General features: G+C 47.0%; 1 protein-coding gene across 4 annotated transcripts in view; it reads left to right on the top strand.

Moving 5' to 3' along the window:
• Positions 1-21,631, top strand: part of LOC144506540 (runt-related transcription factor 1-like) — a 65,029-nt gene that overhangs the window by 23,706 nt on the left and 19,692 nt on the right. Inside the window, exons 4-5 of one of the 4 annotated variants that reach the window (XM_078232793.1) lie at positions 5,436-5,627; positions 14,656-14,772. The exons of 1 other annotated variant lie outside the window; for it this stretch is intronic. In XM_078232793.1, coding sequence (XP_078088919.1) covers positions 5,436-5,627; positions 14,656-14,772 — 309 coding nt within the window. The remainder of the gene's footprint in view (positions 1-5,435; positions 5,628-14,655; positions 14,773-21,631) is intronic. 2 more of the 4 variants (XM_078232795.1, XM_078232794.1) reach the window with 2 other exon arrangements.

The raw sequence follows: 21,631 nt of genomic DNA, 5'->3' as shown, positions 1-21,631 counted from the left end.
ACACTTCACGAAGAACAGAGAGACCTTGGCTTCTCCATGGCCAATGACATCCACTACCGACAAAAAGGACATCCCAAAAAGTACATATATATTGACACACATCCCCCTGGTTTCGGACTATTGGACCCTGGTGCCCAGTTCAGTTCAGTACAAGGTAAAAACATCTTGGGCCAGATTTGGGCCAAGGACTGACACCCATTTATTTAAGGGACGCCCACAGACTTTTCACAAGCTTTTGATCAGAAACTTTGTATATTTCAGGATCATTCCTGGTGTATCACCCTCTGCAGGTAATCTGTAACTTGTGTGAGCAGGGCAGGCAACTGTATGCCATTCTATCCAATCAAATTGAAGTATCTTGACTGAGACATGGAGAGCTGACAGAACTAGTCCCTGTCAGAATGATGGGACCATTTCTGCATTGGGAACTCGCTCACCTAATCATTGAATCATAAAATCCCTACGGTGCAGAAGGAGGCAGTTCAGCCCATCGAGTCTGCAATGACCCTCTGACAGAGCATCTGACCCAGGACCACCCCCCCCTCCCCCCCACCCTATCCCAGTAACCTCGCACATTTACCTCACTAATCCCCTAACCTGAACATCTTGGGACACTAAGGGGCAATTTAGCATGGCCAATCCATCCAACCTGCACATCTTTGGAGTGTGGGAGGAAACCGGAGCACCTGGGGGAAACCCACACAGACACGGGGAGAACGTGCAAACTCCACACAGACAGTGACCCAAGGCTGGAATCGAACCTGGTTCCCTGGCGCTGTGAGGCAGCAGTGCTAACCATTGTGCCACCATGTTGGTGTGGCATCAACATCCCACCTCTAGGCTCCAAGGACAATCAGGGAGAACAGATGGAATAATGTGTCCATTCTGTCAAAGAAGAATTTCTCATTACAGGGCCCATGGACTGGGTTATAGGGGCTCACCGCAATGGAGTGGAGACCTACTCCTCACCCCCAATCTCTCATTTACCTGGAGCTCCTGCTATGGAATCTGAGTGGCTCCAGTGAAGTGAATTCTCCAAAGGAGGGGAGGAAGAGGAAAACCTCTCCAACAAAGCAGGCATAGATGGAAGTGACCAAGGCAGTCAGCAACAGATGTATCTGGAAGCAGGGCTCCAAGAGAATCCAGGACCTCGAGAGGGCCTGGCGGGTAAATGGCGCAACACTCTGACTTGTTCAGCATTCACCTGCACTCCTTAGGAGAAGATAGCTTGCTAACTCCACCCATTCCTCCCACTCCCCTCTTCACATCCCCATCTGGACAGCCAAGAGTCACGCTCCCCCTCAACTCTCTTACACTCATGCCTCAGTCACCCTCCACAAATGTCCTCGCCCCCCCCTCCCCTCCTCACAAGTCATTACAAGCACTCTTTTCTTGCCTTGCCTTGCTTGAGAGAGGCAGAGACCTGGGCTGAAGGTGAGATGGAGGTGACCCTCCAGTGACATGGACCATCTCAGCCACTGACAGTGCATGCCCATCTACTACACTGGGACGGACATCTTATTGCAGGAGGCTGCAGATGATCACAGTGACCCGCTTGTCAAAGCCTGAGCCTCCTGAGGCCCTGGTACTCAGACAGGTGGAGAGAGCTGATTCTCTGCCTTTAGACCCTGTGATGGCGATCTCACCCCTTTCCAGCTGGATCTCAATGTCCATCTCAAGTTGCGTGGCGGAGGGACACGCAGTTAAGAGAAGGCAGCTTTCGCTGGTGCAGTTGGTGCTGCAGTGGAGCTGCAGCCTAGGGTGTGGCCTCTGCTGTCCCTCAGCGCGGGTGGAAAGTGGAACTGCGAATGCTGCTGCTAAACGACAGTAGAGCTGGGACGTGCAGCTGAAAGTGAGCAAAGTGCTGGAAAGATGAAACGACTTCCCAGAAGTTGGCAGTAACCCGTGGAGACAGTGTTAGCATATTCTGAGAATCGCAGTCCCCCAATGGCCATAGCTGGAGCTCTCCAGTGTAACTGATCAAGCTTTTCCAGCCTATCAATCTCACTGAAGAAGCTCGTCCCTCTAGGCACTCATTTTTCGCTGGGGTTCAGACGAACGGGGGAGGGGCTGGAATCTCATAGAGACTTAAAACATTCTAACAGGACTAGACAAGGTAGATGCAGGAAGGATGTTCCTGATGGTGGGGGTGTCCAGAACCAGGGGTCACAGTCTGAAGATACAGGGTAGACCATTTAGGACGGAGATGAGGAGACATTTCTTCACCCAACGAGTGGTGAGCCTGTGGAATTCATTACCACAGGAAGTAGTTCATGCCAAAACATTGAATGTATTCAAGAGGCGGCTAGACATAGCACTTGGGACGAACGGGATCAAAGGTTATGGGGAAAAAGCAAGCTTGAGCTATTGAATTGGACGATCAGCCATGATCGTGACGAATGGCGGAGGAAGCTCGAAGGGCCAAATGGCCTCCTCCTGTTCCTATCTTCTATGTTTCTATCTCAGTGAGTCTGGTGAGGTGCAGATGCAGTGTGGAACACCCGAACCGATGGGAACTCGAGGTTAAAAAGGCGGGTGATCGCCTTTCCTGTCAAGCCCACTGGGTGCTGCCTGCAGGATTCGGAACCGATCCCGGGGAAGGTTGGGTGTGGGGGGGGGGCTGAGGATGTGCTGACACTGAGATTCAGACCCTTCATTTTTAGGGGCCTTAACACCGCACATGCACTGAATCCTGCCTGCACATGGCTAATTACAGGGCCCATGACCTGGGTAACAGGGGCTCACCAGGGTGAGGCTGCAGCTAGCACAGGAGTGGAGAGCAGTCCTGGGAAAGTTACCCCCCAACTGCACAGTATCTAAACAGGAAATGTAAGGGTTATTTTTATTTGTTTATGAGATGTGAGCACCTCTGGCTGGGTCACATTGTTGTGGATCTGCGTTCACATGTAGTTCAGACCAGGTAAGGATGCCAGATTTCATGAAGCAATGAAGTAAAACTCAGTTTCTATAGCACGGATCTCCTGAGGGGTTAGCATAGTAAGCCAAAAGGTGCAATGTTTTAACGGGAGTGAAGTATTACAGCACATTACTCTGCTGCTAATGTGAACCAGTGCTCCTTGAAGGTTACAGAGTTTCATCCCCATTGGGTAGAGATTGAATGAGTTGATTGAAAGGGTAGCTGCTATTCAGGCTGGTGATCAGAAACCTGACCTGGTCTTGGGAATGTCCATTAAGAGATTGCAAATACTGTGGCTGTGACCGTTTCTGTTCCGAAACAAGTGTCGCTGCGCAATCCGAATGAATACATTTGCTTTTTTTTTCTATACTTTATTTTAAAGTGTAACGCTGATATTTGGGTTAGACAACATGTGGTGTCTGGAATGTGGTGAACAGGAAGTGCACGCTTGACGTTGTGGGCTAGATTTTCCTCTCACCTTTCACCGGCCTCCTTCATGTAACTTAGCAACTCAGGCAGAGACGTCTTTCAAAGCAACTCTGCTATCACGCCACTTACCCCATCACTTCAGGGGTTTCCTGCTGTAAGGGCGGGGAGCGGGGGGGAGTGGAGGGAGGTTGTTGGAATGCCATGCGAGTTACCAGCTGCCTTTCTTTCCCATCCTTTGCACCACAGCAATGCCGTGCATAAGGGGTGCCCTCGTGTTTAGTGTTCCTACAGGTGGGAGAGAGGCCCAAAAAGGCCCCGTCAATTCATCAGTTTGTTTCCAAATTGCGACCAAGCGATCCCTGCTGGAAAAGGTCTGCCACAACCCATCTAGAACATAGAACAGAACAGCACAGGAACAGGCCCTTCGCCCCACAATGTTGTACCGAATATGACACCAATTTAAACTAATCTCTTCTGCCTGCTCTTGGTCCATATCCCTCTATTCCTCGCATATTCACCTGCTTATCTAAAAGCCCCTTGAACCCTCTATCGTATCTGCCTGCCCCACCACCCGTGGCAGCGTGTTGCAGACACCTACCACTCTCTGTGAATTAACTTCACATCTTTGAACTTTTCCCCTCTCATCTTAAGTGCATGCCCCCTAGTATTTGACATTTCAATTCGGGAAAACGATTCTGACTGTCGACCCTAATCCATGCCTTTCACAATTTTATAGACTTCTACCGGGTCTCCCCTCAGCCTCCGCCGCTCCAGAGAAAGCAACCCTAGTTTGTCCAGCCTCTCCTTATAGCCCATACCCTCTAATCCAGGCAGCATCCTGGTAAACCTCTTCTACACCCGCTCCAAAGCCTCCTCATCCTGTAATGTGGCGACCAGAATTGAACGCAATGCTCTAAGTGCGGCCTAACCAATGTTTTATGAAGCTGCAACATGTCACCCTGACTCTTGTACTCAATGCCCCAACCAATAAAGGCGAGCATGCCATATGCCTTCTTTACCGCCCTATCTGCTTTCGTGACCACTTTCAGGGAGCTACGGACTTGAACCCCAAGACCCCTCTGTACATCAATGCAGTTCAGGATCCTGTTATCAACTGTATACTTACCCCGAACATTTGATCTCCCAAAGTGCAGCACCTCGCACTTGCCCGGATTAAACTCCAGCTGCCATTTCTCCACCCATATCTGCAACTGATCTATATCCTGCTGTATCCTTTGACAACATTTTACCCTATCCACTCCATCTCCAACACCTCTTCCCCTGACGATTACTGGGCACCTCACCTCTTAAAAAGGAGTGACCCGACCCACACCAAGGCAGGCCAGCAAATGGCATTCACCACCCAGGGCGCACCTGGATCCAGAAGGGGCAGGAAATCAATTCTCCTAATGTTAGTATGGAAAGATAAGGATGTTTGGCAAGTGTCTACTTGTCCCTTGACTGAGGAACCAGATGTTTCGTCACTCAGTTCTCAGTCTGGATCCTCCCCGCATTCTGACTTGGGTCGGGCCAGATTAGTTTCCTGAGCAGAAGTTGTTGTTTTTTTAAATACTCTTTGCAGTTTTGGAGGCAGTCCAGAAGAACACCTGAATTATGACACCTGCATAAACTGTCTGGGTCATGAATCAGTGAATGGCCCTTTTCATCTCCTGACACTATCCAACCTCCTTGACTTTCAACAAAAACAGAAGGAAAACGGGGTGGGGTGGGGGTTACAGCGAGGTGGTTTGTGGTCTAACTTTTGGCACACATTTTGATGTGAAAATTAGGTCTGATGTTTTCTTTTTTTTAAGTTTTTAAAGAACCAGGCAGGGATTTAGTGCAAATGTTTGCCAACCCAATAAGTCAAACAGTAAATGAGACAGATTCACAGGAGGTGTTTAAAGAAAAAACATCCTTTCTTGAAGGTATTGAGAGAATAAAGGAAAGGCACAGAGTGAAAAGAAAACTGGAACTAATTTTTCAGCCGAATCTTTTGTTTGAAGTTCTAATCCTGCAGCACAAATGATCGAGACGTTATTCTCCTTTTCCTTTAAAGTAAGACCGAATGTTTTCCTGTGTCCTGCAGGACATAGACAGAAGTTGGAAGAGCAGAGTAAAAATGCCAGCCTGGCCTTCTCAGAACGGCTCAGTGAATTAGAGCAGCTACGTCGCTCGGCCATGAGGCTCAGCCCTCATCACCCCACTACCGCTCCCAACCCGCGGCCCTCACTGAATCCCACAACAGCCTTTAACCCTCAGGCACAGAGCCAGATTCAAGGTAGGTACCCGAGAGCTACGCAGAATGAGGCACGGGAAGACTAGATTCTCTGATAAATTTTCAAACACTGTGTTGAACCTCCTTTTTTTTAAGTAGATTTTTCAATCTGTCTATTTGTTTAGAAGGATGAGGGGGGGATCTTACTGAAACTTACAGGATACTGCGAGGCCTGGATAGAGTGGACGTGGAGAGGATGTTTCCACTAGTGGGAAAAGCTAGAACCCAGAGGGCACAACCTCAGGCTAAAGGGACGATCCTTTAAAACAGAGATGAGGAGGAATTTCTTCAGCCAGAGAGTGGTGGATCTGTGGAATTCTTAGCCGCAGAAGGCTGTGGAGGCCAGGTCATTGAATGTCTTTAAGACAGAGATAGATAGGTTCTCGATTAATAAGGGGATCAGGGGTAATAGGGAAAAGGCAGGAGAATGGGGATGAGAAAAAAAAATCAGCCATGATTGAATGGCGGAGCAGACTCGATGGGCCGAGTGGCCTAATTCTGCTCCTATATCTTATGGTCTTATGGTCTTATACCTGCAGCTTCTGTGATTGATTTAATCATGGCACGGTAGTGCAGTGGTTGGCACTGCTGCCTCACAGTGCCAGGGACTCAGGTTCAATTTTGGCCTCGGGTCACTGTCTGTGTGGAGTTTGCACATTCTCCCCGTGTTTGCGTGGGTTTCCTCCGGGTGCTCCGGTTTCCTCCCACATTCCAGGGATGTGCGGGTTAGGTTGATTGGCCATGCTAAATTGACCATTAGTGTCAGGGGGACCAGCAGAGTAAATACATGGGGTTACGGGGATAGGGTCTGGGTGGGATTGTTGTCGGTGCAGGCTCGATGGGCCGAATGGTCTCCTTCTGCACTGCAGGGTTTCTATTGTCTCTGGTGAAAGGTGATGGGCAGAAATGATTATCCGTATAAAAGCAAATTACTGCAGGTGCTGGAATCTGAAACCAAAAGTGAAAATGCTGGAAAATCTCAGTAGGTCTGGCAGCATCTGTAAGGAGTAAAAAGAGCTGACGCTTTGACAAAGGGTCATCTGGACTCGAAACATCAGCTCGTTTCTCTCCTTACCGATGCTGCCAGAATGACTATCAGTGATTTTTTAAATCATACACAGGCCCCTGGATAATTTCTCTCCCTGCTATTTTAAGGGTTAGTGGAGGAAGGAATTTGATAGGAATGTGTTAAATATCAGGACAGAAACATTGTCAGATATCATTTCTATCCTCAAGTGTCAATTACTCCTTTCCATCATGGCATTTCAATGTAATCGCAAGTGGTTTGCACCAATATTATCATTTTATTTTGTCATGGGGTGCAGTGAATGAGCTGTGACATTTACACCAAGCAGACAGGACAAACTTTGCACTAATATGTAATTTTACCTCTTAGATGGACAACTTGTAAAAATCTGCCAGATCATTCAGCTTCCACATTAGACAGTAGAAATCTCTGTGGACAACGAGCACCTAGTATACTCTTATCAAATTCCTCCACACTATTTTAATGGAGGAATTAAGTCATTCCAATACCAAAGAGATAGACCCATCATAGACATACTCGACATCATTAACACCAGCAGTCATTTCTACCATAGGTCGTTATTCTCTACACCCTAGCCATGATTGTAACACTACATTCTGCACTCCCTCCTTTCCTTCTCCCCTATGTACTCTATGAATGGTATGCTTTGTATAGCGTGCAGGAAACAATACTTTTCACAGAGCAGAGACAGATCTGAGAAATTTCCCAACATAATTTCTTGTTCGCTGACGGGGATCAGAATTAATTTCATGAAATGTCACATGGCTCAGAGATCTAAGATTCAGACTCTGGTTTCAGTATACCAATGCATGTGACAATAATAAATCAAATCAAAGTAAATATGTTCTGGCATATTTTAGAATGATCTATGTTGAGAAATGATAGTTCTTCCAGTATCAGCATCAATGTCTCTCACATATGGTGGACACAGGGTAAAGCTCCCTCTCCTCATCCCAACAATATACCTCAGCTCTGACCTTTGAAGAGGTTGTGAATGTAGCCCAATCCATCGCGCAAACCAGCCTCCCATCCATTGATTCTGTCTACACTTCCTGCTGCCTCGGCAAAACAACCAGCATAATTAATGACCCCACGCACCCTGGAAATACTCTCTTCCACCTTCTTCCGTTGTGAAAAAGATACAAAAGTCTTAGGTCATGTACCAACCGACTCAAGAACAGCTTCTTCCCTGCTGCTGTCAGACTTTTGAATGGACCTACCTTGCATTAAGTTGATCTTTCTCTACACCTTAGCTATGACTGTAACACTACATTCTGCACTCTCTCATTTCCTTTTCTATGAACAGTATGCTTTGTCTGTGTAGCACGCAAGGAACAATACTTTTCACTGTATGCTAATACATGTGACAATAATAACTCAAATCAAATTAAATCAAAAGCTCCCTCTTCTTGTCCCAACAATTGTCCTCAGCTCTGACATTTGAAGAACATTCCTTACTACGTCAATTGGCCCAGATATTCTGTTAGCTCTGAGACACTGTTCACATCGCTGTCAGGTGCCAACAAAGCTTTAGGGTGTAGACTTCCCGTCATTGGGCAACTATTTCAGCATGACGTCACCTTTGGAGGATCTGTGCTAGAATCAGTGAGGTCCTTCAACTAGTCAGACTGAAGAATCCTCACTAAGACACACAGATAGACCAGATTTTAACCAACACAAAATCCATTCACTTACGAAGAATTAAAATCAGGCAATGTCCAAAGTAGGAAATAAAAATTAGATTTAAGTAATATGGAGAAGGTTGGGAAATACAGATGAGTGTTAAGGGAGAGCGGCAAGAGACAAAGTGAAAAAAGTAGGAGAAAAAATATACAAATCTGCAACATTAGACCTCTTCTGAGGGACTGAGACCCCACATTTCTCAAATGGATTTTTCAAGGCCAAAGAGGTTGTTTAGCAGTAATTATGACTTTTTCAAAACATTTTTAACTCCACCCTAAAGTTACCATGCCAAAGCTCAGCATGGACTGGGCAAATCCAAATCCATTCCTTGCTTGTTCCAAAAACCAAATTCAAAATCCAATTTGTGGTCCCCCACGAGCGACAAACATCCAAACTGACAAGATAAGGCATTGCACCCCCACCTTGGGCTTGAGCCGACACTTATTTGTTTATTTATTAGTGTCCCAAGTAGGCTTATATTAACACTGCAATGAAATTACTGCGAAAATCCCCAAGTCGCCACACTCCAGCACCTGTTCGGGTACACTGAGGGAGAATTTAGCATGGCCAACACCCCTAACCAGCACGTCTTTTGGACTGTGGGAGGAAACCGGAGCACCCGGAGGAAACCCACGCAGACACGGGGAGAATGTGCAGACTCCGCAAAGGCAGTGACCCAAACTGGGAATCGAACCTGGGTCTCTGGCGCTGTGATCTTAGTCGAAAGGCCGAGAAGTGTTAGTTCATTCAAAACTCACTTTGTCCTAAATGACTGAACTTTTGACAGCCGTCTGAAGTACACGGCCAGCGGTTACGTAGCCCAAGTTCACACTAACTGCGTACATGCAAACGCCAGAAATTACTGAATATTTACCCCGTAATAACAGCAAGTAGGAGTTGCTTCATCGCTATTATTACAACCAAATTCAGACCATTTTCCATTCGCCAATCTCGCCACCTTCCAAATTAGATTGATGGCTATAGAGGCGCTGTTACTGTAGAGTTGGCAGTGCAAGCACATGCCCACCAGGCATTGGATTGAAACTGCTCGGCAAATTGTATACAGTGATTTTGACAGTATACAAATACATAGTCAGGGGGAATTCTTCACAGAATTCTGCCTTGCTGCTTTACTCCTATCAAAAGCACATTGGGTATATATGAATGAGGTTTCTGATGCACTCCCTGGAAAATAATGTCAGCGATGCAGACACAGATCAGAGGAATTTCCCAACATAATTTGCCATAAGCTGATGAGGACTGCAACTAATTTCATGAAATATCACAGAGTTCTAAGACACAGACTCCAGTTTCAATAGCATTCAAGCACGCTCCCTTGAATGCCATTATATATTCACACAAATGCATTGCTGTGGTATAGCTATAACTGGCTGTTAGTTTATTGGTGTAATCTAAATATCAATGTAAATCATCATTTGCACCTTGAGCAAGTGCAAAATACAGTGCCTGCCGCACAAAAGATTTATCTATTTATGTAAATTTGCTGCAAAAATATGAAGCAGGAAGCTAAAAATTGCAAAAAAAAAAGTGAATTGAGACACAGGTTAATGTAATGTTGCTGCTATATTCAAATCTCAGTGGAAAATGCTGAATCCTAGCTATTGGAAATGGAATGTTTCAATTGGCTTCAGCCTATCACTTCATAGCTGACTGAATTTACCCACCCTGGGCGAGATTTTACGGCCTTGCTCATCCTGAAACCGTACAATCCCGCCTGAGGTCAACGGACCTTTCCGGAGGTCCGCCCCTCACCCGCTCTGATTCCCCTGGCAGGTGGGCCGGTAAAATCTCAGCCCCTGAGATGGAATTGCTCTGCGCCCATTGTCAATTAGAGATTAAACTGCTATCACTTTCAAATAACAATATGGGCCCAGTTTCTACAGCTTTTTCATTCCTCCCATTATATCATTGCTTTGACTGAATGGCAGGAACATGATTGCACATGTAAGGAGCTGAGAATCAGCTGGAAGATTGATGGATCCTGTTCCACAACTTTAACACACTATACTTCTCACCTCTGCCCTGATTAAATCTGTATGACTGGCCTACCTATCCTGTCACCAACTGAGACCCTTTAAGTGGGCATTACTGCCCAATTAAGGGCCTCATTATGACAGGCAGGGGAAGAAAGGGACCTTGGCGTGTTTGTCTATAGATCTCTGAAGACAGAAGGGCATGTTAGTGGGGTGGTGAAAAAGGTACATCATAGAATCATAGTATCCCTACAGTGCAGAAGGTGGCCATTCGGCCCATCAAGCCTGCACCGACAACAATCCCACCCAGGTCCTATCTCCGTAAACCCACATATGACCCCGTTAATCCCCTGACACTAAGGTCAATTTAGCATGGCCAATGAACCTAACCAACACATCTTTGGACTGTGGGAGGAAATCGCAGCATCCGGAGGAAACCCAAGCAGATACGGGGAGAATGTGCAAGCGTCACACAGACAGTGCCCCATGCCGGGAATCGAACCCACATCCCTGGTGCTGTGAGGCAGCAGTGCTAACCACTGTGCCATCGGGGACACTTGCCTTTATAAATCGAGGCATAAATTACAAAAGCAGGGAAGTCAGGTTGGAGTTGTATAGATCTTGATGAGGGCAGAGTTAGAGTACTGTGTGCAGTTCTGGTCATCACATTGTAGGAAGGATGTGATTGCACTGGAGGGGGTACAAAAGAGATTCACCAGGATGCTGCCTGGGATGGAACATTTAAGTTATGAAGAGAGGTTGGACAGGCTTGGGTTGTTTTCATTAGAGGAGAGAAGACTGAGGGCTAACCTGATCGAGGTGTACAAGCTTATGAGGGTCATGGACAGCGTGGATAAGGAGCAACTGTTGTTAGTTGAACGGTCAGTCACGAGGGAACAAAGATTCAAGATAAGAGGCATGAGGCTTAGGGGGGATGCGAGGAAAAACATTTTTACCCAGAGGGTGGTGACAGTCTGGAATGCGCTGCCTGGGAGGGTCGTAGAGGCAGGTTGCCTCACATCCTTTAAAAGTACCTGGATGAGTACTTGGCACGTCATAACATTCAGAGCTATGGGCCAAGTGCTGGTAAATGCAATTAGGTGGGAAGTCAGGTGTTTCTCACATGTCAGTACAGACTCAATGGACCAAAGGGCCTCTTCTGCACGGTATGATGCTATGATTCCGTGAACTCTGATGGGCTGGGAAGCCTGGGTCCCCTGTTTGAAGGCACTCATTGTCTGATCGAGGGACCCAGCATTGGAAAAGGTGGAGGGTCCACAATGAGTCTCTCAGCTGCCCACGCTGCTGAATTCCCTCCCCTGCGTGCCCTGCAGCTCCCACCAAGTGCTCCCACCTCCTGCCATCACTCGCCTAAAGCCTGTTTCCCTTGGCGACCTGGGTCTCAGGTGGGTGCATCACTGTCCACCGCCTCCCTGATGGCACTGCCGAAACCAGCCTCTGATTGGCCGGGAGCTCTGCCAGATGGGACATCCAGCGCTGGGGTCCTTGATGCCGGAAAAGACCCAGCGAAGTGCCCAATTAAGTGCCTATCCAGTCGACGGGCCAGACCGCATTGCCCACATTGTTTATAGTTTTGTAATTTTTATTCAATAATAACATTTATTCTCTAACTGAAAACTATGTATTATCATTATATAACTAAACCATTGCTTTTATTATAACAATCCAGCGATTTGGGCTAACCGCTGGACAAAGCTAACTTATAAAGCAAAGTATCTTTGATTGATACATGCTCAGACAAGTAAACCCTGCGCTTAAATGCCAGCGCTCCCTTTCTGTTCAAGAAAAAGCACCTGTTCATTCACTAAACAAGTTGCTACCTGGTTGTGGCATCAATTGTCCACCACATCACACAGGCTGGCAGATGAAAGGTCGCTTTGTCTCAAACTCACAGAGTCAAACACTTTCTTCTCACAATACTTAGGCGATTTAATTTGATACCTTGTTTTGAAGGATTAAGCTGGGCATTTTTTCTCAGAAGCTTTGTGCAACATTGCAGAGGCTGGCTTCAGTATTTCCTTTAATTACAACCCCCCCCCCACTCTGTCATTTCCATTCAAGTGAGTCCGTGACCAAGAACATGCAGTCACTTTCCTTCCCCACCGATTCTGACTGCTATCGCAATTCCAAAAGTATTAACATCAACTGGAGTTGTACATTTTCAATCATTTTTGTATCATTCGGGTCCTGGTTTTATTGCAAGGCAGGATCGATCCATCTGAGTAGCCGGGAGAGGAGCAGGGTTGCATGTCAATGCCTGGGGGTGAGCAGGGTGGGGGGGAAGGGGGGGGGGGGGAGCGGGGTGGGGCGGTGGTAGGTCCTCCACTCCAGTTTAATTGCCCTACATGGTTACTGTCAGTTGCGGGGAGAGGTTAGTAAAGATTGAAGCCTCGGGCAGTACGGTGGCACAGTGGCTAGCACTGCTGCCTCACAGCGCCAGGGACCCCGGTTCAATTCCCGGCTTGGGTCACTGTGCAGAGTCTGCACGTTCTCCCTGTGTCTGCGTGGGTTTCCTCCGGGTGCTCCAATTTCCTTCCACAGCCCAAAGGTGTGCGGGTTAGGTGGATTGGCCATGCTAAATTGCCCCTTAGTGTCAGGGGGACTAGGTAGGGTAAATGTATGGGGTTATAGGGATAGTGCCTGGGTGGGATTGTGGTCGGTGCAGACTTGATGGGCTGAATGGCCTCCTTCTGCACTGTAGGATTCTAGGATTCTTTGATTCTTGCTTCCATAGTTAACATGGTGGTGATATGTTGCAGTTCGCTTGGAGTCCAGGTTGCTGTGGCAACGTGCACTTGTACATGCATGTTGTGGTCTGAAACTGCAGAGAGTCAGGGTAGAGGCTCCAACGTTCTCTCTATCACATGGCTGACCAGGAATCTCTCCAAATCTTAGCAGCAGCCACTAAAAGTTTAAAGTTTATTTATTAGTCACAAGTAAGGCTTACATTAATACTGCAATGAAGTTACTGTGAAATTCCCCTCGTCGCCACACTCCGGCACCTGTTCAGGTCAATGCACCTAACCAGCACATCTTTCAGACTGTGGGAGAAAACCCACACAGAAACAGGGAGAACGTGCAAACTCCACACAGTGACCCAAGCCAGGAATCGAACCCAGGTCCCTGGCACTGTGAGGCAGCAGTGCTAACCATTGTGCCACCCACTAGTGCGAATTTGAAGGATTCGCAGGTTGATACTCAATCTTCTTGGCCACATTATAAATGTTCCATCCTTGTTATCAGGTCCTGGGGTGGGAGTCAAATCCAGAGCTTCTGGCTGAGAGACAGGGACACTACCTATACCCCCTACAGGGTCTCCAATAGTTAATGTAACAGATTTATATTCTCTGTCCACGGAATGTGATTGGCAGTCACTTGTTTTTCAGTTCCCTGCCTTTGTGTATCCAAGGATGATGGAAACTCTAGGAAGTATTTATATTTGAGAACACAATGATTATTGTTGAGAGATCCTTCAACAATACAAAAGCCAATCAATGTCACTTTGAATTTGAATGGGCTACAGCTTGCATGTCAGTGTGTGTGCATAGTATATCTGTGTGTATGCTGTATATTCATTTGTAAACATATAATATATAAATATGTGCATAAATGCTATAGCTACAAGAGGAAGTTAGATGCTGGATATTCTGCATTGAGTATCTCACAAAGCCTGTCTATCATCTACAAGGCACAAGTCAGGAGTGTGGCGGAATACTCTCCACTTGCCTGGATGAGTGCAGCTCCAAAACTATTCAAGAAACTCAACACCATCCAGGACAAAGTAGCCCACTTGATTAGCAGTCAATCTATCGCCTTAAACATTCACTGCCTCTACCTCCAGCACAGAAGTGTGTACCATCTACAAAATGCACTGCAGCAACTCACCAAGCCTCCTTCAACAGCACCCTCCAAACCCCTGCCCTCTGCCACCTAGAAGGATAAGTGCAGCACAGACATGGGAATACCACTACCTGCAAATTCCCCTCAGTCACATGCTATCCTGAGTCAAAAATATGTCACTGCTTCTTCACTGTCGCTGGGTCAAAACCCTGAAACTCCCTCCCTAACAGCACAGTGAGTGTACCTGCACCAAATGGACTGCAGAGGTTCAGGAAGGGAGCTCATTACTACCTTCCTTAGGGTCAATGGGATGCTGACCATCACAAAATCAAAAGAAATTGCATGTGTGTGTTTTTGAATCTTTATCTAATATCTTTTGAGCAATTGTCTTCAATAAGGGAATACAATCACATGGATTAAAGCTCTTACATTTTTTCATCCACAGAATTCCTAGAATCAACCATAGAATCCCTGAAGTGCAGAAGGAGGCCATACGGCCCATCGAGTCTGCACCAACTCTCTGAAAGAGCACCTTACCCAGGCTCTATTCCCATAATCCCATGTATTTACCCCACTAGTCCCTCTAACCTACACATCTTGAGACACTAAGAGCAATTTAGCATGGCCAACCCCCCTAACCTACACATCTTGAGACACTAAGGGCAATTTAGCATGGCCAACCCCCCTAACCTACACATCTTGAGACACTAAGGGCAATTTAGCATGGCCAACCCCCCTAACCTACACATCTTGAGACACTAAGGGCAATTTAGCATGGCCAATCCCCCTAACCTACACATCTTGAGACACTAAGGGACAATTTAGCATGGCCAATCTATCTAACCTACACATCTTTTCTCAGTAGCACCTTGTGTGACTCCTTCCATGGTGAATCCTTTCCTCCCCTACCTCAATCCCCACCCACCTTCTTGCTCCACCACCTCCAATCCCCCGCCCCCACCTCCCTGCTCCAGCACCTCCAATTTCCCCACCTCCCTGCTCCCCACCTCCCTGCTCCAGCACCTCCAATTTCCCCACCTCCCTGCTCCCCACCTCCCTGCTCCCCACCTCCCTGCTCCCCACCTCCCTGCTCCCCATCTCCCTGCCCCCCACCTCCCTGCTCCCCACCTCCCTGCTCCAGCACCTCCAATTTCCCCACCTCCCTGCTCCCCACCTCCCTGGTCCCCACCTCCCTGCTCCAGCACCTCCAATTTCCCCACCTCCCTGCTCCCCACCTCCCTGCTCCCCACCTCCCTGCTCCCCACCTCCCTGCTCCCCATCTCCCTGCTCCCCACCTCCCTGCTCCCCATCTCCCTGCTCCCCACCTCCCTGCTCCCCACCTCCCTGCTCCCCACCTCCCTGCTCCCCACCTCCCTGCTCCCCACCTCCCTGCTTCAGCACCTCCAATTTCCCCACCTCCCTGCTCCCCACCTCCCTGCTCCCCACCTCCCTGCTCCAGCACCTCCAATTTCTCCAACTCCCTGCTCCACCACCCCCAATCCCCGCCACCTCCCTGCTCCAGCACCTCCAATTTCCCTACCTCCCTGCTCCCCACCTCCCTGCTCCCCACCTCCCTGCTCCAGCACCTCCAATTTCTCCAACTCCCTGCTCCACCACCTCCAATCCCCGCCACCTCCCTGCTCCAGCACCTCCAATCCCCCTCTCCCCCCCCACCTCCCTGCTCCATCACCTCCAATCCCCCACCCCCACTTCCCTACCTCCCTGCTCCACCACCTCCAATTCCCCCACCTCCCTGCTCCAGCACCTCCAATCCGCACCCCCACCTCCCCCCCCCCACCACCACCTCCCTGCTCAATCCCACTACCTCAATCGAACCACCAGTGGGGCAGGGAAGATTCAATAATCCTGTCCTGACTGTCTAAAATCACATGAGCTCTTCAGCCATCGAAGGAGGTGACTGAGGTCACTGAGGTCAAAAGATCATAAACAGCATTGAGAGGGCAAACCTGGAATGGTCCTTCAGATTGAACTGTAGGGAGGACAAGAAGCACAGGTTGCAACCTGTGAAAGGTGCATTCAGAGATGGTTGCCTGAAAGGAGCATTTTGGGAGAAAATGTCAATTAGGTTGGCGGAGGCAAAAATTGATGCTTTTTTAAAAGGTGATGGATAAGGAGGAAAAATTATTTCTTCTCATTCAGAAGTCAGTGAGGAGCAGTCATCATTTTATTACAAGGACCCAGTGAGTGAAGAGTGAGGTTAGGAGAAAATTCTTCATTAGATATTTGTTGAAGCATTGAGTGATTTGTAACAGGGAGGGGCAGCATGATGGCACAGTGGTCAGCACTGCTGCCTCACAGCGCCAGGGACCTGGGTTTGATTCCTGGCTTGGGTCACTGTCTGCGCTGAGTTCTCCCTATGTCTGTGTGGGTTTCCTCCGGGAGCTCCGGTTTCCTCCCACAGTCCAAAAGACGTGCGGGTTAGGTGCTGAATTCTGCCTCAGTGTACCCGAACAGGTGCCAGAGTGTGGCGACTAGGGGATTTTCACAGTAACTTCATTGCAGTTTTAATGTAAGCCGATTTGTGACACTTAAAAAAAACTTTAAGAGGACGGTAAATAAACATTTAAATCCAGGGAAGAGTAAGATCGCTGGGGAGTAAACTAGAATTGTAGAGTTAATTTTAGATTGTTCCAGTAAAGAACCAGCACTGACGCAATCATATTGGGCTACATGGTTCTATGGATTCTATATTGAGATCAGAAGGATAAGTTTCTTTCAAGATACATAAGCTAAAATAAACCTTATGGGCTTTCTCATCCATATTTTGCATGGACAGGGTAACACATCAAATCACAAAACAGTAAGGGCGGGATTTTACAGCCCCCCTCGACCTGAGACCGGAAAATCCCACCCCAGGTCAACGGACCTTCCCATTGCCCAGCCCCTCGCTCGCTCCGATTCCCATGGCAGGCGGGGCACAGTGGCTAGCAATGCTGCCTCACAGTGCCAGGGACCTGGGTTCAATTCCTGGCTTGGGTGACTGTCTGTGCGGAGTCTGCACATTCTCCCCGTGTCTGTGTGGGTTTCCTCCGGGTGCACTGGTTTCCTCCCACAGACTGAAAGACGTGTTAGTTAGGTGCATTGGCCATGCTAAATTCTCCCTCAGTGTATCCGAACAGGCGCCGGAGTGTGGCGACTAGGGGATTTTCACAGTAACTTCATTGCAGTGTTAGTGTAAGCCTACTTGTGACACAAATAAATAAAGTAAACTAAACTAAACTAGAATTCCGGTGTAAGAATCTGCACCTTCAGGAGAGGAGGGAAAATTTGGAAATAACATTTTGACAAGACAATATTCATACCATTTTTCTGTTACCTATTCAGTCTCAATATGTTTTGAGTTTTAAAGAATATTTTAAAAATGTCTTCATAAAAAGATTCAGATTTTATCTGTAGGGTTTTTTTTTCTATTTGAACGGAAAAGCAATTTTGAAACCAAGTTTTTCACTGTACTGACTTCAAATTGGATAATTTAAATCAGATGTTCGAGGACTAAAGGGAACAGATTTATTGTCAAACTGCTATTGTCTTTTATGAATGGACATTGGACAGCCAGCCAAACTAAAGCAAACTACTAACAGTTCTGCAAATATATTTATGGGTGAAAAATAATCACAGTGTAATATTGTAACACATCATAAGTTCAGGGTTACAGGAAATTCAGTGCAGCAAACCATATTTTGTCTTTGAATAAGCCTTTGTAGCAACGTGCAGTATTGGACTGTATTTTAATGATTACTGCAGTGCTGTATATATTGTTTCTTTGATAGGGTTGGACATTTACTGTATCTGAAAGCAAACAGGCTTCAGAAATACTCCCTCAATTCCTTTCTCCTCTTATCACACCAAAGAACTGACCTTGCAGGGGTGTGGTTCGGGGTACCACTCCCAAGTGCTCAAGTATCAGTGAGTGTCGGCAAGGTGGAATATGGAAGGCAATGCCGCCCAGTCTCATCCTGTCCACTTCCCAGCAGAGGTTGGGACTGCATCCACCATCGGAGTGTTGAGGCTAAGTTGTAGCACTGTACCAGGAATTGGAACTGGGATCTTATGGTCCATACGGCATAGGAACATCCCACACTATTTATCCCCAGAATCACAAACACAGCTTGGAAATAAGTCTGTAATCCTTCCACTGTATCATTTTTACTAGGGTGGCACGGTGGCACAGTGGTTAGCACTGCTGCCTCACAGCGCCAGGGACCCAGGTTCAATTCCTGGCTTGGGTCACTGTCGGTGTGGAGTTTGCACATTCTCCCTGTGTCTGTGTGGGTTTCCTCCGGGTGATCTGGTTTCCACCCACTGTCTGGAAGATGTGCTGGTTAGGTGCATTGACCTGAACAGGCACTGGAGTGTGACGACTAGGGGAATTTCACAGTAACTTAATTGCAGTGTTAATGTAAGTCTTGTGGTTAATAAATAAACTTTTAAAACTTTACTGACACTTCAAGCTGTGCAGCCGTGATTCAGTGATGGCTTAAAAGTTTGTAGGCTCAAGCCCCACTTAGAAACCTGAGCACAGAATCCAGGATGACACTTCAGGACAATAGTGAGGGGGTGCTGCACAGCTGGAGGTGCCGTCTTTCAGATAATACATTAAAACTGAGCATGCCACCGTTAGATGTAGAAGATCTGATAGCGCGATATTGAAGAAGAGCAGGAGAGTTCTCCCCAGTATCCTCTTGGCCAATATCTATCCCTTAATCAACAGTTAATAACTGATCGTTATCTCATTGCTGTCTAATGAAGGGTGCTGTGTGCAAACTAGCTGCATATCACAAATGTGACTACACCTCAAAAGCATTTCATGGGCTGGACAGCACTTTGGTTAAGTTTTACGGTCAGGAAGTGTTTGAGTAACTGAAAATCTAGAGTGGCCAACCTCTCCACTCCCAGCGTGAACTGCTCCCAATCCCTGACAGCAGTGGCTCATTTCTGCTTCCAAAATTGAGGGTAGAACTTTGAGAATGATCAGAGATCAGCACTCCAACGTCCCGCCCGAGATGGGAAAATGTCCATTTTCCATCCTCCTTGCCCCGCCAGCCTAAAAACTTAAGGCTGGGCAGGATAAGGCCATTAATTGGACACTCGAGGGCCTTAATAGGTGAATGGGTGGGTTTCCCACCCAAGGACTTGCTGCCCAATCATGAAATTGCGTTCAGCCTTGAGGGGAACCCCAGGAGGAATCCCGTCTGTTCAATTTCATACTTTTCCTCACCCACCCCATCACCTGCCCCCTCTCCCGCCTCACAATCTGCCTCTGGGGAGCGTAAACATCTGCCCTTTGCATGTTTGGCATTTGCACATTGTGCCATGCACCTTTAAATTAAAGTTTCGAACTGAAACAAAAGCAGTTGGCACAGTGATTAGCACTGCTGCCTCACAGTGCCAGGGCCTGGGTTCGATTCCCAGCTTAGCTCACTGTCTGTGCGGAGTTTGTACATTCTCCCCGTGTCTGGGTGGGTTTCCTCCTGGTGCTCGGGTTTCCTCCCGCAGTCCGAAAGACGTGCTGGTTAGGGTGCATTGGCTAAATTCGCCCTCAATGTACCCGAACAGGCACCAGAGTGTGGCGACTGGGGGATTTTTCACAGTAACTACATTGCAGCATTAATGTAAGCCTACTTGCGACACTCATAAATAAACAAGCCCTGATATTACTCCAGCAATTGCAGTGCATACCTGGTATGTTTGTCTGCAATTCGCCTTTGCTATTTCACCAGAGCTATTAAACAATTCATTTAAATTGGGTTAACACCTCCACTAAGATGACAGAGAGAGGAATTTCTGACAAACAAGTTTGATCAGTGCATGATGCCAATAAGCCAGACTGTGCTGTTAAGGCTGTTACCTGCTTCGTTTATTTTTCAGATCATAAGGAAGACCATTTTTCAGTTTGTTTACCTAAACTTTATAGAAAGGTGCAAAACAGAGAGAAAGAAAGAGATGAAACCTGTGAATGCTTGATATACATTGACGGAAGCCAAAATCTTACCAATGTCGTAATGTTTTATATCAGAAATTTCTTTTTTTAAAACCCCTGTGTAGATTTGCAGTCACTTTGTGCATCAGTGTAATTTACTGTTTGGGTTTGTAGGGAAGAAATAGGAATGATCAACTTTTACAGACTGTCTACAGACAGTTGCCTGAGAAGCTGCGTGTTTGTTGGTACCATCTCTGCCTGATTTATATGTGTGTTAGTTAAGCTTTAAATTGTTGTGTCTCTGACTGGCTGGAGCAAGAGCACCAAGTGGTTGGAGCATGTCTCAGCTCTGAGATTTGGCTGAGATCTGTGTCTTGGCTCTGAACCAACTCAAACCTAACACCTGTCTGAGACAATGCGTGTCTTGTTAGTTGCCTGTGTTGTTGGGGTCACATTTGGAAAAGAAAAAAGGGGATTTAAAAAAAAACAAATTATTAAGTAACTGCCACAAAATCTTCAGGTAAACCGACAACCATTGTGCTATAAAAGGGCATTTTCACAGTAACTTCATTGCAGTATTAATGTGAGCCTGCTTGCGACACTCATAAATAAATTTTAAAACTTTGATACCTGGGACACAAAACAAACAGGCCAAATTAAAGTTAACGAGAGAAAAACAAAGCCCCAATTATGAATGAAAGTGTCAGTTTCTCCTTCGTGAATCTGTTTGAGATGGATTTGAAAAGCAATTATAAATGTATACTGTGAATCTAAGCATTTCATCATCAGATTGTTACTCCGGCCGCTAGGTTGAGTGCAAGCTGATAGCCATTGAGGTAGAGATCATTCCCCAGCTTTCTCCAGAGACCTAGAGAAACAATGATCAAGAGGCAAGGCAGGGAGTTGTTTTTTGCTGTTTGCTCAGGGATGGGTAGGGGCATCACCTGAATGAAACTCACCCCATTTTTACATTGGGAGCATGTTGCCAATGGCAAGTTTGTGGGACTCCTACTCGAGGACCCAACTTGTGCTTTGCAAGCAATATCAGAAATGTACATTTTAGCGAGCCTACTGATAAGTTCAATACTTCCTTACCTGAGTAAGCACAGCTATAGGAATACACATGCAGAATCTCATCCATGTTTTTTTTAAAAATTTTTGTGGGACGTGGGCATCGCTGGCTGGCCAGCATTTATTGCCCATCGCTAGTTGCCCTTGAACTGAGTGGCTTGCTCGGCCATTTCAGAGGGCAGTTGAGAGTCAACCACATTGCTGTGGCTCTGGAGTCACATGTAGGCCAGACCGGGTAAGGACGGCAGATTTCTCTGCACGTTCTCCCCGTGTCTGCGTGGGTTTCCTCCGGGTGCTCCAGTTTCTTCCCACAGTCCAAACATGTGCAGGTTTGGTGGATTGGCCATGCTAAATTGCCTCAGTGTCAGGAGGACTAGCTAGGGCAAATGCATGGGTTTACGGGAATAGG

The sequence above is a fragment of the Mustelus asterias genome, chromosome 17, assembly GCF_964213995.1.
Source record: "Mustelus asterias chromosome 17, sMusAst1.hap1.1, whole genome shotgun sequence".
Classification (NCBI taxonomy): Eukaryota; Metazoa; Chordata; class Chondrichthyes; order Carcharhiniformes; family Triakidae; genus Mustelus; species Mustelus asterias.
The sequence above is the reverse complement of the archived record's forward strand: the minus strand, read 5'-3'. Positions and strand labels throughout refer to the sequence as shown.